Below are 20,379 nucleotides of genomic sequence, written 5' to 3'. Positions count from 1 at the left end.
CGGGAGACGGGAACTTGCGCGAGACTTCCATTGTTTTGGCTCCCAGCTACTGTTTAGCTGTAAGCTATCGTTGCTATGTTTCTGCGGTGATTGGGACAGACGAGCGCCCGGAACGTTACTAGCTGAAGCTATGTTGCTATGTTGTAACAGTCATACATATGGACGTAATAGCTTCATGGATTTATTACGGACAGGACGACTGCACTGCTCGGTCGTTTCTTTATGGATACAAAATCAAAACTACGTGAAAAACGTCTTCGTTTCTGCGGTGAGTGGGACGGACGAGCGCCCGGAACGTTACTAGCTGAAGCTATGTTGCTATGTTGTAACAGTCATGCATATGGACGTAACATCTTCATGGATTTATTACGGACAGGACGACTGCACTGCTTGGTCGTTTCTTTATGGATACAAAATCAAAACTACGTGAAAAACGTCTTCGTTTCTGCGGTGAGTGGGACGGACGAGCGCCCGGAACGTTACTAGCTGAAGCTATGTTGCTATGTTGTAACAGTCATGCATATGGACGTAACATCTTCATGGATTTATTACGGACAGGACGACTGCACTGCTTGGTCGTTTCTTTATGGATACAAAATCAAAACCACGTGAAAAACGTTTTCGTTTCTGCGGTGACTGGGAGGGACGACAGGCGCTCGGCTGTCTACTGCTAATGTCTACTCTACGGGGTGATTTGAGGTGAGTAACTTCATGCTAAAACACACATATTTATGTCGTTTTGCCACACTATTTGTGCTAAATGAGCGCCGTGGTGTCTCGTACGGACCCAACCTGTGTTGCATAGGTCTTGGAATTGTTTTCTGAGGCCCAGGAAAGCAGATACAACGGTGCCCCAATGGGTTAGCATTGTAGCGAGTCTGGAAGGCTGCCAGGCAGGTACAGATCTCGGGCTAGGCAACGTCAATTTTTGTCGGGTTTTTTGCTTCTAATAAGTCGGGATGACCCTGAGGACAACGGACATGGGGTCAAAAATGACCGGATTTCTCCTTTAAGTGTGCGTACCTCTGTCAGCTGCTCCAGCCTCTCTTTCGCCCCCTTCAGGACAGGATCTGTATTACGGACCGTCAACTCCGGGTTCTCCTTCTGGGCTTTTAAACTGCTGCCAGCCACACGACCTGCATAACTACGGAAAGAGGGAACAAGAGAGACATGAAGTACTTTATGGCCTAGTTCTGAGTATGTGTGTGTGTGTGTGTGTTTTGATCTCCTGCCCCAGTTTTACCACAGTCGCTATACTAGCATGTTCAATAAGGGTGTAGTAAATCACTTCATGTGCAGACACACACACATACACACACACACACACACACACACACACATACGCACACACACACACACACACACACACATACATATAGAACCATATTGTAAAATAAGTTAACCCTGGGTAAATGAAACCAGAAACATGGACTTGTATTCAAGCAGAGGACTCACTTGAGACATTCAGTGACATGAGTTCATCTACTGGCAGACCGATCTTAATCTTTAACATGTTGAAGTCATAGAGATTTTATTAAGAACATGTTGTAAATGATTCATCCAACACAATGAATAAAACATCGCTTTAATTTTAAAAATTAAATATATTTCACTGCTCGTGCTTCTTGATTTTTTTTCAATGTCAAAGAATTATTTTTATGGACGTTATGTGGTATTTATACTTAAATATCAGTAATGGATTTTAATGGTGTGAATTTAATCTATGTTACTGGACTGCCAGCAACCTTTAAATTACATGTCAATTTTGTTTCCATCATAGCAGAGATTTAACCTCCCTACAGGTTGTTGTTATACCAATATTGATCCAATACCGATTCAAATAGCTGTGAACTCTGAATAGTTACTTTTCTGTAGATACAGTATACGCATATCAAATGTTCAACAAAAAAAGTTGGGTCGAGTAACCTCAATGTGAACATCCAATGAAAATCATCAGTAAGTTTGGTCCTTGATATTGATGTTTCTTGGGATTTAGATAAATATTCTATTAAATTTTATTTCACATCAATTCAAATATCACGTCATTGTGCATGGGTGGGGGGTTGCAGTGGGTGGATCAAAAGGAAGATGAAGTGAGAGAAAAGCAAAACAGAAGAAACAACAGTTCATGAGTCATACTTTTCCAAGTCCCCAAGTTCCAAACGATCCCAACCAGCTTTGCTTGCTAATACAATCAGCCACCGACTCGGGAACCACCGAGTACACACCCTCAAAAACACAAACACACTCTGGCTATGGGAACAAGGGACAAGGGTTGTGGGAAACAGAGAGCAGAAGCATGCATGCATGTCAACCAAATATATATATTATATAAAAAAAAACCTTCTTACAGAGAGACTGTGGGGTGCTGAAGACCCCAGTCTCTGGAGCCATGCTAACCCTGCTGGTCTGGAATCAGAGCCCACCAGAAACTGTAGCACGATGGATGAATTCTCTCATTAACTTTCTCAAATCTTTATTTTATTCTCACATAGATTTTGTTTTTTCATGTTCATATCAAGTTTAAAAGTGTTCATGTCCTGAGGCAGAACAAAGCAAGTTCTGCTCAGTCTTTTTGTTATTTGACTTCAATGTGCCTAATATTGGCAATCCATTATAACTGGTCTCACATAACTGGTTATGAACCGTCTCCGTGAGAAACATTTTCCAATCCAGCTCTGAGCCAGTTCACATTAAATATGCAGCCAATCGTACGCAACACCAACAGATCAAGAGCTGCATGTTTAAATCAAGAGAGGGTGAGACTACAGATCCTCATGGGAAAACGAGGTCGTTAGAGAGGCAAAATAATGATGCAGCGAGAAAAAGAATACAGCACAAAGCGATAGTAAATATAATCAACAAAGACGGAGCTAAATAAAATAAATGAAACTGCTGACACTTTGGACATATTCAGTAGCCTAGATTTTGGAGGGGAATCATGAACAGTTTTGTTTCATGATGAGATGCAATATTACACTTCTGGTGTTTCTGTTGCAATGTAGAGACGATTACTGGAGGAAAACTGCATTGTAAATGATTAAACATAATGGCTGCAGGAAAACAGCAATTGATGAAGGTCTGTGTGACCGCAAAACTGTGTACATAATAAGAGGAAACTACTTTTCACTGTGCAATTTCTATTCACAATGTTTAAAGATGGATTTGTGGTTGACACGTGGGGTTAACAGACTTCTCGCTGTAGGTATCTGCAAGTTTTGATTTGTAGTTCAGTGTCATTGCCGTATTGTGCTTTAATTATATCATGTGCAGTCACTGTATTTAAATCATTTCATTTATGAGACCCATGGTTGGAAGAGCCACCTTGGTCCTTTATTCAATGAGTTGCATTTTGAGGAGAAACACATGGTGTAGCCTAAAGGTGTGCAGGCTCCATATGGGCAAAACATTACACATTTTGTATTTGGCTCATGTTACGAAGTTCTCCACAAATGTGCAATAAGTAACACTTAACCAATTACTGATGGAATAACTGTAAAAGGATCTGATGTATTGTCACCTTTCTATCTATAAGTTGCACATCAATGGTCCTACAACAATCACGGTTGGTTAGTGGGAGGTTTTTGCTTTGCTGCATAAACAAAAGGTAATTTCACCATTATATGTTTGGGATGAGACAGTATACTTTTGATGAAAAACAGGTGCTACATGTGCTGACATGCTGGCAAAACAGAGATGGATCATCCTATGTAACAGCAAAAGGGCATTGAGCTATATGGAAATGCATTAACACATGATGAAAGGTTCAACCCACCCTTTCTTTCAAGAAAAAAAATACAGGAAACATGGGGGTGAGGAGGGAGGATAAAAAAAAAGCTCAATTAAAGACCACAGACTGTGACCCAGAGGGAAATCCCAAGATTCCTCCGACTCCAGCAAGTATTCTAGGGATCAGTGTCAACACCACACATCCAGTGAATGTGCTACACACCCAGACTGGAAACACCTCACACATATGTGTGGCATATTCATGTTTTATTTATATTCTTTAAAGCTACAAAATGAATGTGTGTCTTCATTAGGCCTAGTATGAAGCCAATGGAGCCAAGAGTGACCTTTATTTAAACAAGCTAAGCGTCCTTGCTCTTTCACCACAACATCCTGTTTACAGTTACAACTAAACCGACTGATTTAAATAAACCGACACAAACACAGCAAAGTCATTAAGCTTATAAGTTAGAGCATTACAGACAGGTGAGGCCACCATTATAATCTGTGGCTTGGAAGTAACGAAGATGTACAAAGTGTTAAGTAATCACCGAGGGATATTGTGTCTCTCAGTAAAGGAAGACCAACCGACCTATGAAACATGCAGCGGTGCATATTTTTACTCTCTCCAGTAATTCATCCAAGAGCTTAATGGCACACACAGTCTAAGGACTGAAAGGTGGAGGCAGGAGCGTGTCTATTGATTACTTCCACATAATCAGCAACTGAGGGGAAAACAACTTCAACAATTCTTTCCTTTAAGGAATTGGTTTCGGTGCAGAAAGCCGGTACTTTTGTTGTAGCTTACAAAAGATTCATATATGATATTTAAATGAACTGAATGATAAATAATGGTTTTAATATTTTGTGAACTTTGAGTCACAGTGAAGATGTGCAAATTACGATACTGTGTACTACTTTGTAGCTACTTGAGCAGAATCAGCAACACACTGTATAATAGTGTATCATCGGCAAAAAGGTGTATTTGATGATCAGACATGAAGTCTATTTCCTGACCGACTGACGTCAATGTCATAAATAGCTCCGAAAATATTAACAGGCATCCCTTCTGACTCTTCAAGAGGAAAGAGAGAGCAAATCTATATTCCTATTCTTGTCTAAATCACTTACGGCCAAAAGGAATGCCAAATTTGGCAAATACGGGTCCTGCTCCCGGCACCCAACTTTTAGCACCCTACTTCCGATGCCCTTGCATGGACCACACCCACCTTCAGACTCAACCAAAGAAGCTGATATTGTAGCATTTGAGTCTCTATCCAGTATGTGAATAGAATAAAATGTATATATACATGTTTGTGACTGCATTTTGCCACCTAGCCGCATGTCACGGCTGGTAATAATAACATGAAAGGTGGGGCTAGGCTTGACATGTGTTCCAAGAGGAATGCCGTCAGCTGTTATTGATTAGCAATTCCAGGATAAGTGACAGACAGGACAACAATATTTATTGAGGTCACTGCAATCTCCACCACAAATGCAGAGGGGCCACATGAGTCAATTTCCATGACTATGACTATGACTATGCAAGATCTAATGGAAAGATCAATTATTAATGGGCTGTGCTGTCATGATTGGCTCAATAGAAGGTAGTAGAAAGAATGCACATTGTTTCAGCCATTGGCTGTACATGCATCTAGAGTCTAGCAGTGTAAAGCTGAAAAGCGATCAGAGAGTTGGCTGTATGAAACTATGTGTTATTTGCACAATGAGCCATTCTTAAACAACTCTGCCAGCAGCAACTAATCATTGATTGGCAGCTGAACAGATATCATTCTCACCTGATGCTTAACAGCAATCGGTTTATCTGATGCTGGAGGTGAAGAGGTGGTAGCTATATTTGTTTTCACTTCCATCAGAATGAGCGAATCAAATCAGCAGAAATGCAGTGAATGATCAGTGTCGTCAGACTCAGACATCAGATCCTTTACTTCCAAAACACAGGGCATGGCTGATACGCATCAGTATTCTGCAAGTAAAACGTTACTGCAGCTACATATCTCTGTTCAATTACCTGTAATTAGTGCTTTATATTCAAGTGGAGAGGAAGAGCATCTGCACATTTTAAGCATTGTCTCATGTCCGATGCCTGCTGTCCTGCTGGATGTGTATGAAACTGTCAGTGCTGTGAATGAGCTATTGGCCAGATTACAGACCGTCTGGATTCTCTGTCTGCTTGATGAGATGATAATATTGCAGAAAGTGTGCTGCAGACGACACACGGAGAGAGTGACACTTAATAAGATCTGGAGAACGACTGACATAAATCAGCAGCGCCATAATGACAAAGCTGCTCTGCTGTTGCCCTCGGTTACTGCAGGGTTGTTAACGTTTAAAGCAACGGTGGCATACAAGGAAACACACACACACACATAGATGAACACAAACAGTGAAAATTAAATCACCTGAGAGAGTGATCTGATCTCTGATTACACACGCATGCGCGCGCACATACACACACACACACACACACACACACACACACACACACACACCTGAAGCGTATACCAATACCTCTTGTACAAGACATGGAAGCAAAATGCTGTGAATTAGATTTAGTTTAGTCTCAAATTCTCTGTCCATCATATTCCTCTCCATCCCTTCCGAATAATTATTTCCCTGTCTTTTAGCAGCATTTCCCTGATTCTGTTCAGCATTAATGACTAAAATGAAACAGAATCTAATGGGGGGGTTTTTTAAAACACGATAAATACATCAAAACATCGGGTGTGGCAGGTCTTCAGAGGTGGAAGCAGAGTTACTTAGGATGGCGATAAGCTGCTTCCATCTTCTGGAGAGAATCAGCTATTACAGCTGTAAAATACCACATAAAGAGGAACATTTAGTCAGTTTAAACAGCATATAATTAGGACGTTTAACTGTAACTGTTGAAATGAAAATACCAGCAATTATGCAATACCAGTCCATACTCATAGTGTCATAGTTTAAGTGTCTTTTTCAGAGGCCTGTCGATCAGGAGTTCTGAGACATAATCAAACCTCCATCCATATCACACACTCTGGATTTCATTTGGACCATTTACCCCCGCTGTTTGATTTAAATCCGAAACATTCATAGAGGGACAAATGGCCACTGTAAATTAGCTACAGATGAGGGCTGTGACATTAGGAGAGAAAGGTTGGGTAGGATCTGCTCAGTCCAGCTGTCACTTTAAATGTCATTGTATGATCTAAATGTATTTTCATATAATGAAGAACAGATATAATGAGTTTTCAACAGTTATTTCCAGAACTATTGTGTCTGTTTAAACCAAACACAATGGTGATGGTGGTGATGTTTGGATAATGCGCTTACTGTATGAATGTGATTGCAGTTTGTTAATTGCTGGTTGCTGACGTCCTATTGACTTTGCATCACAAGATTATTTCTGTATCAGATTTAGCTAACAAAATAAAAGCATTGTGCTTGCTCCATGGCATCATTTTAATGGTCATTCCAATAATAATAATGCCCTTGAGTGTCCCCTCTGTGTAGGTGGATAGGAGCGATTGGACACAACATTCTGCTGCCATTTGTGTTCTGCCAGAGCCTCAATTTATATTACATGCGGCCTTGGGCTTCCAGTTTGGGTTGGCAGCTGAAAGCAGTGTTTACTCATGTGTCTCCAAATTGTTCAAGTCTTTCAAGGTGACACACTGGTAGTTTTATATGAAGACTTTGGCTTGAATTTGTTATATATATATTATTAACAGATTAAAGCTATTTTGTGCACATTTTCCCTGCTTGTTTTTTAAATTCAATTTTAGTTTTTTTCCCGTTTGTATCCGGAATGAGTGCATTCATATAAAAATCATAACTGCAAGATGCTATTTAAGAAACCGAATGTATTCTATTGCATTGATGGTTGATTTTGGGACTGTGGAGGAAATTACACATACTTCTTCCAAAGCAAACGTCACAGCAGCCCACGTATCTGTATACGAGAGAAGAGAGCTAATAATCTGCTCTTCCCAGACTTTCTCATCATTCCGTGTGTTTGCCACGTCTCCCTTTTTCTCACATATATACCCTCTCACCAACACAGACATTTGTAAGTGAAGTGGGTCAGAGGGCGGAGGAGATGAATGGAGGTCTGAATAGAAGGATGGAGCGATGAATGGACGGGTGAATTAATGAATGGACGGGTGGATGGATAGATGCAAGAGAGAAGAAGATGTAAAGAGGTCAGAGAGGCACAGACTGGCTGAACTCCAACAAAGGCTGAGTGTAACATCTCCTGTTCCTCGGAACAAAACCCTAAAACACACTTCACACATAAAGACAGTCTGCAGATCTCTGAATATTTCACCCCCAGTCTTGTTTATGTTCAGAAAGCTCACCTCACTGACCTACAGACAAAATACAAGAAGGAAAGGACTTCTGGTTCAAAAATAGCTGAATGTAGATGGGGAAGGAATGGTTATTACATCATGTTTAAAACTTAAAAAGATGTATCATGCAGGCTTTACCTTCATTTGATCAGATACTTTAATGTTAGAAAAAGGGGGAGGAGCAGGTATTGTGTCAGGAATGTGCAACTTTAATCATGGGCATTTAATCAGCTTTTCACTTCTTAACCTGCATTCAGGTTAAAACAGACATGAAAAGTTCAGAAACCACGATGATCAGACTATTAGGACCACGGACTAAAGCCTTGAACAACAACATCCATACAAAAGACATTTTATCCATTGTACTGTCTTTCTTGTTTTCTTTAGAAGCTGCTTTGGCTCATCAGGCCACTTCATATTTTAGACAAACTATCTTTCTTTATTGCAAAAACAACGTGGTTTAATACATATTTTAACTCGATAATACCACATCAACAAGTGTGTCCACAATAACACCTCATTATCCTCAACAATCCTGGTGGGTGAATATGATTAACTGGTTCTTAATGGCTCCAATTTTATACAGATTCCTAAAATACCTTAATTATTGGACTTGAGGGAATGTTGACTAACAGGCAGCCATGGTAGTTGAGGGGCATTTAAGAAAACAGTTGATTGTTCTTCGTGTGGTAATTATGGTAATTTATATCCACTAATAATTTCTGATGCCGGTTATTATATTACACTGTCAACTGTCATTGTTGGTGTCAAATCAGCTTCACTAGATGTTTATCTAGTTATATATTAAAGTGGAACTGTTGTGAAATGATTGAGGACGTAATCTGCATTTCTTAACCCTAAAATGCAAAAATCCTAAAAATACTACTAATACACATTAGTGTACATCATAAAATGATTTACTGTAATGAGTGTTATTTGCATGCACTTAAATTAGATTATTTTTTAATTATAGTTTTTTCTAAAGAATGGAAACATGACCGTGTGTGTGTTTGTGTAGGATGTCCTTGCAAAACGACGTGGTCTGTTTCAAGTGGTTGATGGACCATTAATGTAAAACCACCTTCTCAATCACTGAGCAGCTGTGTGTGTGTGTGTGTGTGTGTGTGTGTGTGTGTGTGTGTGTGTGTGTGTGTGTGTGTGTGTGTGTGTGTGTGTGTGTGTGTGTGTGTGTGTGTGTGTGTGTGTGTAGGTCCTAACAGTTGCCAGGGTGGGGGTTGGTGACAGGGTTGTGAAGGTTAGAGAGTTCGTTTCCAGAGTCTTTCTCATGGTGATTACATTGGCAGCTTAAACTGGTAACAAGACAAATGTGCACACACACACGCACCAACGGACACACACACATTGACAGGCATGCACACAAACACACACGTACACACACACACGTACCAACTAACACACATACCAACACGCAGCTTGCAATACACACATAGGATATGAGAACACCTGACATCTCACTGCACACACACGTTCACACACACACACACACACAGACGTTCACACACACACACACACACACACACACGCACACACACGGTATTTGATGCCAATAACGCCACCAATGTAAAGTGAGCTTCTCAACTACACCTCAGGCGATTTCAATTTGATATCAGGCTCAACTAAAATACCAACCACATTAAATCCACCACTGAAGTGCGGTTTAAGAGACTTTGAATCCTTAAGGCACTTAACATCTGTCTCACACACCTACTGGGTTGTCACTTAACACTGAATTGTGACTGGATGCTTCAGTGCACTGGGACAAATATACCCCCTACTGTACATCCATATTGCTGGAATAGACTGTAGCTTCTGGGCAGGAGGCATTAGAGAGGGAAATGCTGAACGTTATAGCAGCACTCTAGTCATTCATGGATTAATCAAATTGCACCAATTTGGTTTTTACAGTCTCCTGAGTACTGCACAGGCCTTGAATTTCAGCACAAGCCTGATCCAGGCCTGGGACTAGCCCAGTGTCTAAAGCCACTATGTTTTAAATACATCAAAATTCCTTTTCCTTTTTCTGTTGCTTTAGCTTTGCCTCACAAAATGAAACAACAGACAATCACTTTCTCTCCGGTGGGGTTGCATTTTCATCACTCGTTCAGTATGGACTTATATGAGGATTACATGCCAAAAAAGTCATCCGGCACCATATGGCGTGTCGCTGCGCTATATGATTGGTCCTTCCTGGGGGAAAAACATCTGCTACAAAGTAATACATGTAATGCAAAGCACACACCTCTCTACGACGTCTTGGCCACTCCAGCATGTGTGCTGCTCGACCTCCATCTCACTTTCACAAAGCATCTCTGGCAGCTCTGAGAAAAACCACTGGTAACGCTGGATCGAGCCCTCAAACTCCCTGAAATAGAAAGAGAGGTGTGAACCGCTGTTGGTGGTAAGTAAGAGTACAATGTACCAGATGCTTTAATTTGTTCCACTTTAGACTTGTCATGTCCAGTTCTCTCTGAAATCCCATGGGATAGACTGTGGTAAGTCAGTTTGAGCAGCATAGGGAATAGAAAGTAGCTCACAGCACACATAATGGCTTCAAAATGAAAATCTGATATAAAGGTTTTCATTTAATGGATATTAGTCCAGGGTTAAAGATTTCTAACAGGGTTTCCTTTGACACTGGCTTTTCTTTTAGGGCTATTCACTACTGATTGGATAAGCAACACATGAGCATTAACAGGTCTTTTATTTATTTTTTTTATTATGGACAAATAGTCCTTTAATAATAATGCAACTGTTGCGGAGGAATTTACCTAGAAAGTTTTTTCAGGCTGCGACTCTTGTCTCCTTTGGAACCTTTGAGCAAAAATGACCTGGTGGGATACACAAACAGACACAAGAACAGAAAGAAGATGTTTGAATTTTTTTCCCCTTCTGCTATGACCAAAGGTCTAAGGTTAAAAAAAAAGAACCTCTACGCTGTCTCTCTCCACATTTAATTCACCTTCTGTGGCTAAACTCTAACTTGCCCTCGATATTTTAACCTCTGACCGGAACTCATACCTTTCATCCGGTGTACGTAACTCACCTCCGGGATTGTGGCTGCGGGCGCTGATGAGCATCTGGACTCACTGAGGGAGGCGATGTCACATTTGACCTCTCTGCCGTTACTGATGGAAAAGGGCTCACAGAGGTTGTCATATGCGAGGTAGCAGGACTTGCACTCGGCACCATGGGACCAGCTGCCTGGGGTCCACACACCTTCTCGACCTGAGGAGGAGACAGGTGGCAGGGTCCTGTTTTGGCTGCATTTAAGAACAATAGGATGTTATTTCACACTCCTAATTATATAAATGTGGATATTGTTAATCCTTATTTTTTCAATAGGTTGAGTCAAGTTTGCATTACATAAGGACTGTGTGTTCTTAACGAGTTCGAATTTTCATGTTGTTATTTATGGATGATGAATCATCCTTAACACAATTTTTTATTAGAGCACCGATTCGAAAGTGGGACAGGTTGCTGGGACTCTTGTCCTGTGCTGTCTGCCTTTCATGGCTGCTAGTTTATTGGTTATTGTGATGATTAATATGCTTAAATTGTATAAGAGCAGCCTACATGTAATCCTGGGCTACATCTGTGTTTTTCTTGTTGCTGTTTTATCGATGTATGAGCCACACCTAATATAATAAGAAATCATAATCTATTAACTTTAAATAAACACTGTTAAATGGTTAGAGTTGAGCCTTTAATGCTGTGTCTAATGAATAAGAAGCTTGATCTAATATTCAATTAAGTGGTATTTTCGTGTTAGCCACAATTAGCAGAGTGATTATGCTTGTGTATGTTTGTTTACCTCTCAGGAATCTACTCTACTAAGTCCACAATGTTCTCTCAAAATTGGACGGCTACTCTATTTCCTCCTCCAACAGTGTGTGCATGCATGCATGTGCTTGTGTGTCGTCTGTTTGTCCAGAGATTAGCCACAGAAACTTTCTCATCACTCAGAACCAAGCTGCATTCTGGGTATCGGTTGTCCCGCCAACCACAGTTTTTGTCTGGCACTGGATCTGTATTCACACTCACATACACATTTGCACACACACATTGACTGAGGGGAACCCCAGATTCTCTGAAGAATGAGGCTGTTTTTAGCCCATCTAGGTACAAGGCTTTTGTGAGGAGATCCAACTGCCAGGCTGAAAGAAAACCCATGGCCTTCCTCACTCTGTGTCCCAAATTCAAATGACTTTATTATTGGGACATATGAGTAAGGATGGTTTCGCAATCTGCGATCCCTGTTGGTGATTATATTTTTTAGGGACACAATTGCTTTCGTATTCATCCCTCTTTCAATAAACTGTCATCAATCACAATGCAAAATGTGTTTTATATAAAATGCTAAGTACAGAGAGTACAAAGCAAACCACACTTGGCTACATCCCCCCTCCATCCCATCATCATCCCCTCTGCTTACTGTGGCTGTAATGCGTGGGCCGTGCAGCTGAGCATGCAGTATAGCGTCATTCACATGATTTCGGACCGCTAACAGAGCTAACTCCATGCTGTTGTGGTTGCTGCTGGTAGCTAAGGTGGCAGCTAACCGTTGGAGCAACACCACCAATCTCCCCCAGGGGGCGCCAAGCTCCGATACACCCACCTAGAACGGAGAGGATCGACAGGGAATGAGGAGAAATGGGGATAGTGAAGAGAGGATGAGGAGAAGGGGGATTCACAGGTGACACATATAGAAAGAAGATGAGGAGAAAGAGAACATCTTTAATGTTGTTGAAAGCTTCTTCAAATTTCCTAAAAGATAACAACATATAGACAAAAAAATGTCTCAATCATCACTAGAAGTGTGTGGTGGGATCTGTATCTGCAGAGACCCTGCCCTCTGCTTGTATTTTCTCATGTCTTCTTATTTTGCTATATTGAGGACTCAGCATTTGGACCCCACATAGGGTGTAAACCCCCCAGATCTAAAACACTGGCCTGACACAGACACAGGCACAGAGAGAGCAGGCAGGCCACAGCAGGATGAAGCATGCAGGTTGGTGCAGATGTGTTTCTTTGTGTTTTAGAAAGTAATCAAAGTGAAATAATCAGAATTTACTTTTTATCCTATGGATTCAAGGCTTTGTGCTCAGTAACAGTCGCCCTCTTCATTCACACTCTAAAGGAGTGAAGTTCAAATGCTACGTTTACAAACAGCAACCGAAAACATGGTTACATATAATACCTTGAAAAGATAAATTGGCTCCAAATGTCATGCTTCAAAATAAATCAGATTTTAGTTATGTCCGTTTCTATGTTATGACAGGCAGGAGAACATTTCCCGTAAACCCATAAAGTTGTCAGCGGCTGTTCCTACTTGTTCCTCGGCCTTTACTTGCCTTTGCTGTGTGCGTTTTTCTTTCCTTTACCAAAGCGGATAAACATGATGGGAGTTGATTTACCACCATGTTGCCTTTGCTTCCAAACAACTCTCAAGTGGGATGAAAAGTGCCATCTTTTCTCTCTATTATGGGCGCTGTGTTAAAGCGTTCCAGTAAATTTCGAAGCAGCCCAGTGAGATGCACAGAAGACACTGCCAGTCCTCTTGGCAATGCTCTTGTTATGTCAGTCTGAAACTTACTGTGGGAATGATTTATTCATGATAAAACTCTGTGAATGAGTGATTCAGAAATGCGAGCGATGGGAGCTACAGTTTACTACATTTATTTTTGCCTCTCCAGAGGTGAAGTGAGACAAATACTCCCATCTAAAACAGTATCGGCTACAATACACAAAAGAATAACATTTCGCTAACCACCACATTCTAAAGCTGGAATTAATGTTGCAGCTATAAAGTGTGTATGGATTATTTGGGGGGTTTTGTAATATAGACATGTTATTGCAGGGTAAATACAGGCGTAGCCAATTACCCTGCTATGACACATACAAATGGCTGCTGTGAAATTGGCCAATCGTTAGTTGTGTTGTCTTGCAAGCTACAAATGTCTTCTCTATCGAGTTCTCGCATCTCACCTTTTTTTTTCTTTTTCTACCTAGTCTAGCAATCATTCAGTGGCTTAAAGTAGCAATAGTCGCCACATAATTTAAAGGGTTAGTTCAACATTTTGGGAACTAGAAATAGATTTGGTTTCTTACAGCCCATAAATCCACATAAAACAATAGTGACATTTTTTATATAGCTGTTTGTGAATGGATTAAATAAACAAGATATAACACAGTAAAGCCCAAGTTATGCTTCCGCGTTGACACAACGCAAGGGGGCTTACGGACCTGACGTGCACCTCCCAAAAATCCTAGACGCGCATCGAGGCGACGCAACACCAACGCAGCGGCATTGGCTGTGATTGGTCCGCTAACTACATTTGCTGGAGACCGCTTTTCTGGTTTCCACTCAAAAACACCGCCATTTAAACTTTTAATACTTTTATTGTTTGCACCTTGTCGCTTTTGCACAAAGAAATAAAACACTGAAAAATTGTGGATGTTTAAAGCCGGAAGGTAAACAAATAGGCTATAACGAGGCTAACAACGATATACGTCAAGAGTCTCGGTCGGTCGGTCAGTCTTTACAAAAACATAGCGCCCTCTACCGGTGTGGCATTGAATTGCATTTTGACACGTAAACCCAACGCAGAACCATCACGGTCTCCAAGCAACTGCGTGGCCATTGCGTGATCACTACGCGGAAGCATAACTGAGCCTTAATGAGTCAAATTGACAGGTGCTGGTAAAGGTGTATTTTTGAACAAAGCAAGAATAACGGTTTCCTCTTTGTGCTAAGCTTATATTGCCTTCTGCCGCTAACTCCATACTGCACAGACATGATCTTTGTTTTAACTTCCTCATATAAACATATTAAAGCAGATACACATAGTAAATACAAAAACATTCGACCACTTACCAGACATCCTCTCATTACGTTGACACAGAGTCCAGTACAGGGCCGTATCAGTGTCATCCCTCGGCAGTGGGAGCAGTACTGCATCCTCACTAAGCCACGCCCACACTCTCTGGATAACGTCGCCTTCTCGGTCGCATGCACAACGTCTCCGGCAAGCCTCAGCAGCCGGCTCAGCGCTCGGCCCGCCCCGAGCGCACGGGACAAGCTGCTGACCAGGAGGCGAGGATGGGGTCCGAATGGGCTGACATCCTGCCGCGTCATCCGCAGGCAGTCGTCGTGATCCATGGAAGGGGAGGAATAGGACTCGGGTGGCACGTGGCCGATCCCGGGGTTGAGCAGGCGGCGGTAGACCAGCGGGAAAAGATCATTGTAGAAGCGACGCACGGTGCTGTCCAATGTGGAATTAGAGTCTCCGGAAAGGTGACGTTTGATGTCGCTGAACAACTGTAACACAAGGTGGCGACAGTCGGACGCCAGAACAGAGTAGGCGCTGTCGAACAGAGTGCTGGTCAGGTTGGACGTGAAGGAGACGAGTGATCCAAAGGTCTCTGGAACAAGAGGGACGACAGGGAGAAAGAGAGTGAGCCCAACATGCATTTCATCAAACCATATGCTCTTGTGAAAAAACTCCATGATAGTTAGTCGAAATATGACAAAAACTATTTTTTCTGCTGATTGAACAGCTTCTGATACCAACAGCTCTCTGCGGCAATTATGATTACACTAGTAATGCATTTGAGTATTGCAATAAAAAAATACACAAAATAAAGTACCATCAATGTATTATATAAAACTAGTTGTTATAAATGTATATTTTTGACTGAACCTTTTTTTAATATGTAAAGGTAAGATCCCATATATGCTTTGATGCCAGCTAGAGGTTGTTAAAAATGTTTCAGCGTGTTATGTAACAGATAAACACAGTGATTCTATATAAAAGTGTTCCAATTTCAAATGGGGGCGTAACTGACATAGATACATGTCATTTCCACATTCCCATATCTGTGTATATATTTGTTTTCCTTGCTTCACAGCATCTGTCTCACTAACCTTGGAATGACTTTATCCTGCTGCACGACGGCCAAAATAGCACACAACTTAATTCATTCCTGAGCTCGTTTTCACCACCCTGTCATCTATAGTCAGGTGATAATGAGAGGCTCAATCTCAGGATCTACTGTGTTTCCTATGTCCGACGGGTTCTAATAAAGTGGGCAGAGGCTGGCTGTGCTGTGTGTGACAGTGTGTGTGTGTGTGTGTGTGTGTGTGTGTGTGTGTGTCTATGTTTGAAACTTCCTAAATAAAAGGGCTGATGTCAATCTGATGGCATCCTCACACACACACACTCAATATGCATGTTTGTGTGTGTGTGTGTGTGTGTGTGTGTGTGTGTGTGTGTGTGTGTTTGTGTATTAACTGTGTGTGTTCATATCTAAACAGCTTTGTATTTCACTATCACAGCTGCAGCCACCTGACTCTCCAAGTGATGGCAATTTATTAGAGAATTTATGAAATACCATACCTCACAAGTTCTCCGAATGAGAATATTATTATCATAATGCAGGAGCGCCTTCGTATTTGCTTTAATTCTGGACAGTGAAACTAATTTCCAGCCAGGCAGATTCAATGAAAGGAAGCGACATTGATGGTGGTCTGGTTATGGGGCGGTAGAGCAGTACTGAGTGAGGACGTCTCACTTTGATGTGTTTGCATACCCATGTCCTGGCAATAGCAACACAAATACAGACGGCATCGAGTGGCACAGCAAAGACTATTCTGGGGTCATGTGATTAGCTCTTTACCCTCTGTGATTGGATGACAGCTGCGACGTGGTGGAGAGGGCACGAGGGTCTTCCAATGCCAGGAGAAACACACGCAAGCATGCAGACACATATTCACTCTCACTCACACACACACACACACACACACACAGTAATCCTCAGGGTGTAAATAGAGCCTGGCTACAACCGCTCTGGGCATGTCTCAGTTTCTCTAGCAGGTTTTAATCACTGCGATTTGTAGAGGGGATCCCTTGAGATTCAGCTCAGCTGTTGAAGACCATGCTGTCGTGCAAAATAAACGTCATTCGTTAAAGGGTTGGTTCACCAAAAATGCTTGCTACTAAAAGTTTTTGTTTTATTTGTCTCGACTTTGTGACATAAGGTTTGGTTTCTCAAAAATAAATGGTTCCTGTGAAATGTTCGACATCTCCTGAGAATCTAGAGCACTGTTAACAAAATGTTATGGGTTTTATCTTCCACCTATAGCTGAAGGACCCAGAGGCACCTATAAATGTATGTTTTTACCATCCTGCAATGTCAATGTTGGCAGTCTTGTGTCTATGAGTACATAGAAATTCCTTTTCCCTCCATGAGGTCTTCAGTCAATGATATTATATAACTATATACTGAACTAAACTATCAAATCCTAAGCACATAAAAGTACCTGCATGGGTCGATATATACTGGTCTTATAGAGGAAATTTTGGTGAACTGATCACATTTTTTGTTTAAATTTCAAGTAAATGCAATTCTGAACCTAACTCCTCTCATTTGCTGCAGTTGTTGCCTTGTTCAGCTCTTCTTTGTGTACAGGAGTTTAGCATTAATGTTACCCATGGATGGTTCAGCCATCCGTTGAGGATAAATAGCTGAAACGGAGCCTGAGTGCATTCAGACGTAGCCGGAGAGAAGAGAGCGCGATAGGGAGACGGGGGAGGAACATGTTTGCTATGTCTGTCTGATGGGTTTCATCAACTCTACCCGCCTCGTAATCTCTTCACGACGTGCACACAAACACACATTGACGCGCACAAACACACACACACACACACATGCTCACACAGCCTGGTGAATAGCGTTGAGAGACAAGTGGACAAGCAGAGTATTCTTCCTCCTATTCAGGGTGGCCGTTAGGGACCGGCTGTTGCCCACGGCAACAACACTTTGCTGCGGATACGTACTGAATGTAAACATTCTCCGTCCCTCGCTCTCTCATTGGTCAAGAACAAAACCTGATTATCACAGCGACAGAGACGGACGAACGGAGAAAGGGAGCGCAGAGTTGTAACAAAGTTTTCCGCCGCTCCCTCCGAGAGTTTGCTCTCTCAAAGACTCAATCGAACATCAGTTGTTTGTTTGGCTAGCCACTGTGGCGCCTCACAAAATAAACTGGCCTCACATCACCACCCTGACACAAACGAGCTATTTCATGATGGACACACAAAGTGAGAATGGCAGGGGGGCTACAGGCACTTGACAGAACTGTCAAAACCCCAGTATCACCACAACCATTAAAGTCACTTTGATTTCAGTTCTCCAAACACCCACAGACATGATAAGTGCTTGTTAATCACAATATACCCACGAGGAAAATATTAATGCAGCATAGCTGAAGCAGAAACAAGCATTTTATTGTCAAACTACATCATCTTGGACTACTATTAATATTTTCTGATATTCTAGTAAGCCAACACTGATGTCTTTGTTCAACTAACAGTCCCAAAGTACACAAAATATTTGTTTGAAATGATATAAAACAAAAATGCCATCAGAATTCATGTACATTGTACATGTGCATTGCTCTCCCTTCACACCTTCATCCCACATCTTTTTTTTTTTTTGTTCAATTGCTCAATATGCTTTTCCCTCTAATAATGGATGAACTAATGATGTATTGTGCTCTCGGGTCCTTCTCTCCCTCACCTTGGTAGGCCTTGGTGTGTCCAGAGATCAGGTACTTAAGTTCAAAGCTGTAGGATCGCATCTTCTGCTGCGTCTCACTGCGAACGGCCGCCATGTAGCTGTCCTCCATCTTGCTGGTACAGCAGCTGGGCCCGGGGTGGACACACACTCGGAGAGACCCGTCTGAAAGACAGAGGAGGAAGAAATGGCTTCAGGCTTGTTCACTGTTGATTAATAGAACTACTCCGACTACTTTGACTACTTCAGAGGTAACATTATTTTAATATAGCCTAAAGACATAAGCACCATGAGTTTTCTTATATGCTGCTCATGAAGCTAGGTAGCTAGCTTGTAGTGTTAGCATGTTAGCTTGTAGCGTGTACGAAGAAATGTATCTTTTCGGCATATACTGTTTAATAGGTGCACAGTATGACTGATAATGCGCTCTAAATTTCTCATCTCAGTTAGACTTTAAATTGTTACTTAATAAATACAAATTAATTGTAGCCATTGTTTTCTTTGTCCTTTCTTTGGAAACAGATGCTGTCATACTGTTAGTATGACTGCTTATTTCAATTATTACTAGTTTAATTCACATTCAGACCATATTTCACCAGGATTTGTAATACTGTCAACTGAGAGCTTCTGAGTTTTAGTTTTTATTTTAGGCTCCAAAATGACAATATGTCATATTAGCAATATGTGAAGGATGAATATTCACTATGGCAAATCTTGGTGAAAAATTGTTGGTGACGAAATCACTTTTGAACCAATTTTGATCATTTTTTCACGGTTTCTTTTCAACACATGCTCACTGGGTATAAACAGATTCTACATTCACAGGTAGAATATATTTATAGAGTAGCGTTCTGGTTTCCGTTTGTCGTCCAAGCAGTATTGACTTATCATGACCAATCACAACCTAAGCAAAAGCAGGTAAACAGTCTGTGTGTCGAGCAACAGAAGAGGAATGCAATGGCTAAAATGCAATCTCTGAGCCCATCGGCCGTCATCTGACTAATATTTATCTTTTTATCCATTAAACATTAGCTTGAAATTGGCTGATTATGAAACAAACTGGTTGTACACGTCGTCTCCAAACTCTAAGTCAAGTCTCGTATCTCAAGCTGCTAATCGGACAGTAAACAATGAGCAGGGCATGGGAAAGGAAGGCCTGTTACACCAGAACCCCAGAAATATAACCCGTTGGCCCGGGAGGCCGTCAGACTGATAGCCGATGGGTCTCCAGATTGACCTGTCCCCTTTTCCCCAATCAGTTATTCACTACGTATACCAGCTCCTTTGTTCACTGTCAGTTTGTCATTGGTGTTCTGTCGCCTGTTTTCCTGCTGGACCTTCTGCCTATTTGGACTCTTGCCACATGTAAACTGAATCTTCAATAAATCACTTAAGTAATCCTGCTGCCTCCTCCTGCAAGTGGGTACAATCCCAGTTTGAGGCTTCCCAGTATCGAGTCACTTCGAGGTCGTTGCTCGTGAGATTCATGAAAATCCCACGTGTTATCACTAATTAATAAGAATCCATCTTGTTAACGAGTTTAATCCACTTAGGGACCAGTAATTTAGAAGCATTCGGTATGGAAGACTTTATGACTTCACAAAAATACTTCTACAATGAGACCGCTGGGACCTGACATGATGACATGCACAGTGGGCGATACTTCACCACTCACACGAGTGCAAGTATGCGGGTGTGTGTGTGT

At 41.5% G+C, this 20,379-nt stretch overlaps 2 protein-coding genes across 2 annotated transcripts in view; both read right to left on the bottom strand.

Moving 5' to 3' along the window:
• The window catches only part of LOC311014876 (G-protein-signaling modulator 2-like), a 305,151-nt gene that overhangs the window by 205,778 nt on the left and 78,994 nt on the right, over positions 1-20,379 (bottom strand). The window lies entirely within an intron of this gene.
• The window catches only part of LOC311014966 (glypican-5-like), a 46,587-nt gene that overhangs the window by 23,638 nt on the left and 2,570 nt on the right, over positions 1-20,379 (bottom strand). The window contains exons 2-8 of the mRNA XM_084011941.1: positions 18,678-18,839; positions 14,974-15,521; positions 12,532-12,714; positions 11,143-11,324; positions 10,868-10,927; positions 10,339-10,461; positions 1,024-1,144 (exon numbers count right to left, since the gene is read on the bottom strand). Coding sequence (XP_083868067.1) covers positions 1,024-1,144; positions 10,339-10,461; positions 10,868-10,927; positions 11,143-11,324; positions 12,532-12,714; positions 14,974-15,521; positions 18,678-18,839 — 1,379 coding nt within the window. The remainder of the gene's footprint in view (positions 1-1,023; positions 1,145-10,338; positions 10,462-10,867; positions 10,928-11,142; positions 11,325-12,531; positions 12,715-14,973; positions 15,522-18,677; positions 18,840-20,379) is intronic.

This window comes from Eutrigla gurnardus (assembly GCF_963514095.1).
Source record: "Eutrigla gurnardus genome assembly, chromosome: 6".
Lineage (NCBI taxonomy): Eukaryota > Metazoa > Chordata > Actinopteri > Perciformes > Triglidae > Eutrigla > Eutrigla gurnardus.
The sequence above is the reverse complement of the archived record's forward strand: the minus strand, read 5'-3'. Positions and strand labels throughout refer to the sequence as shown.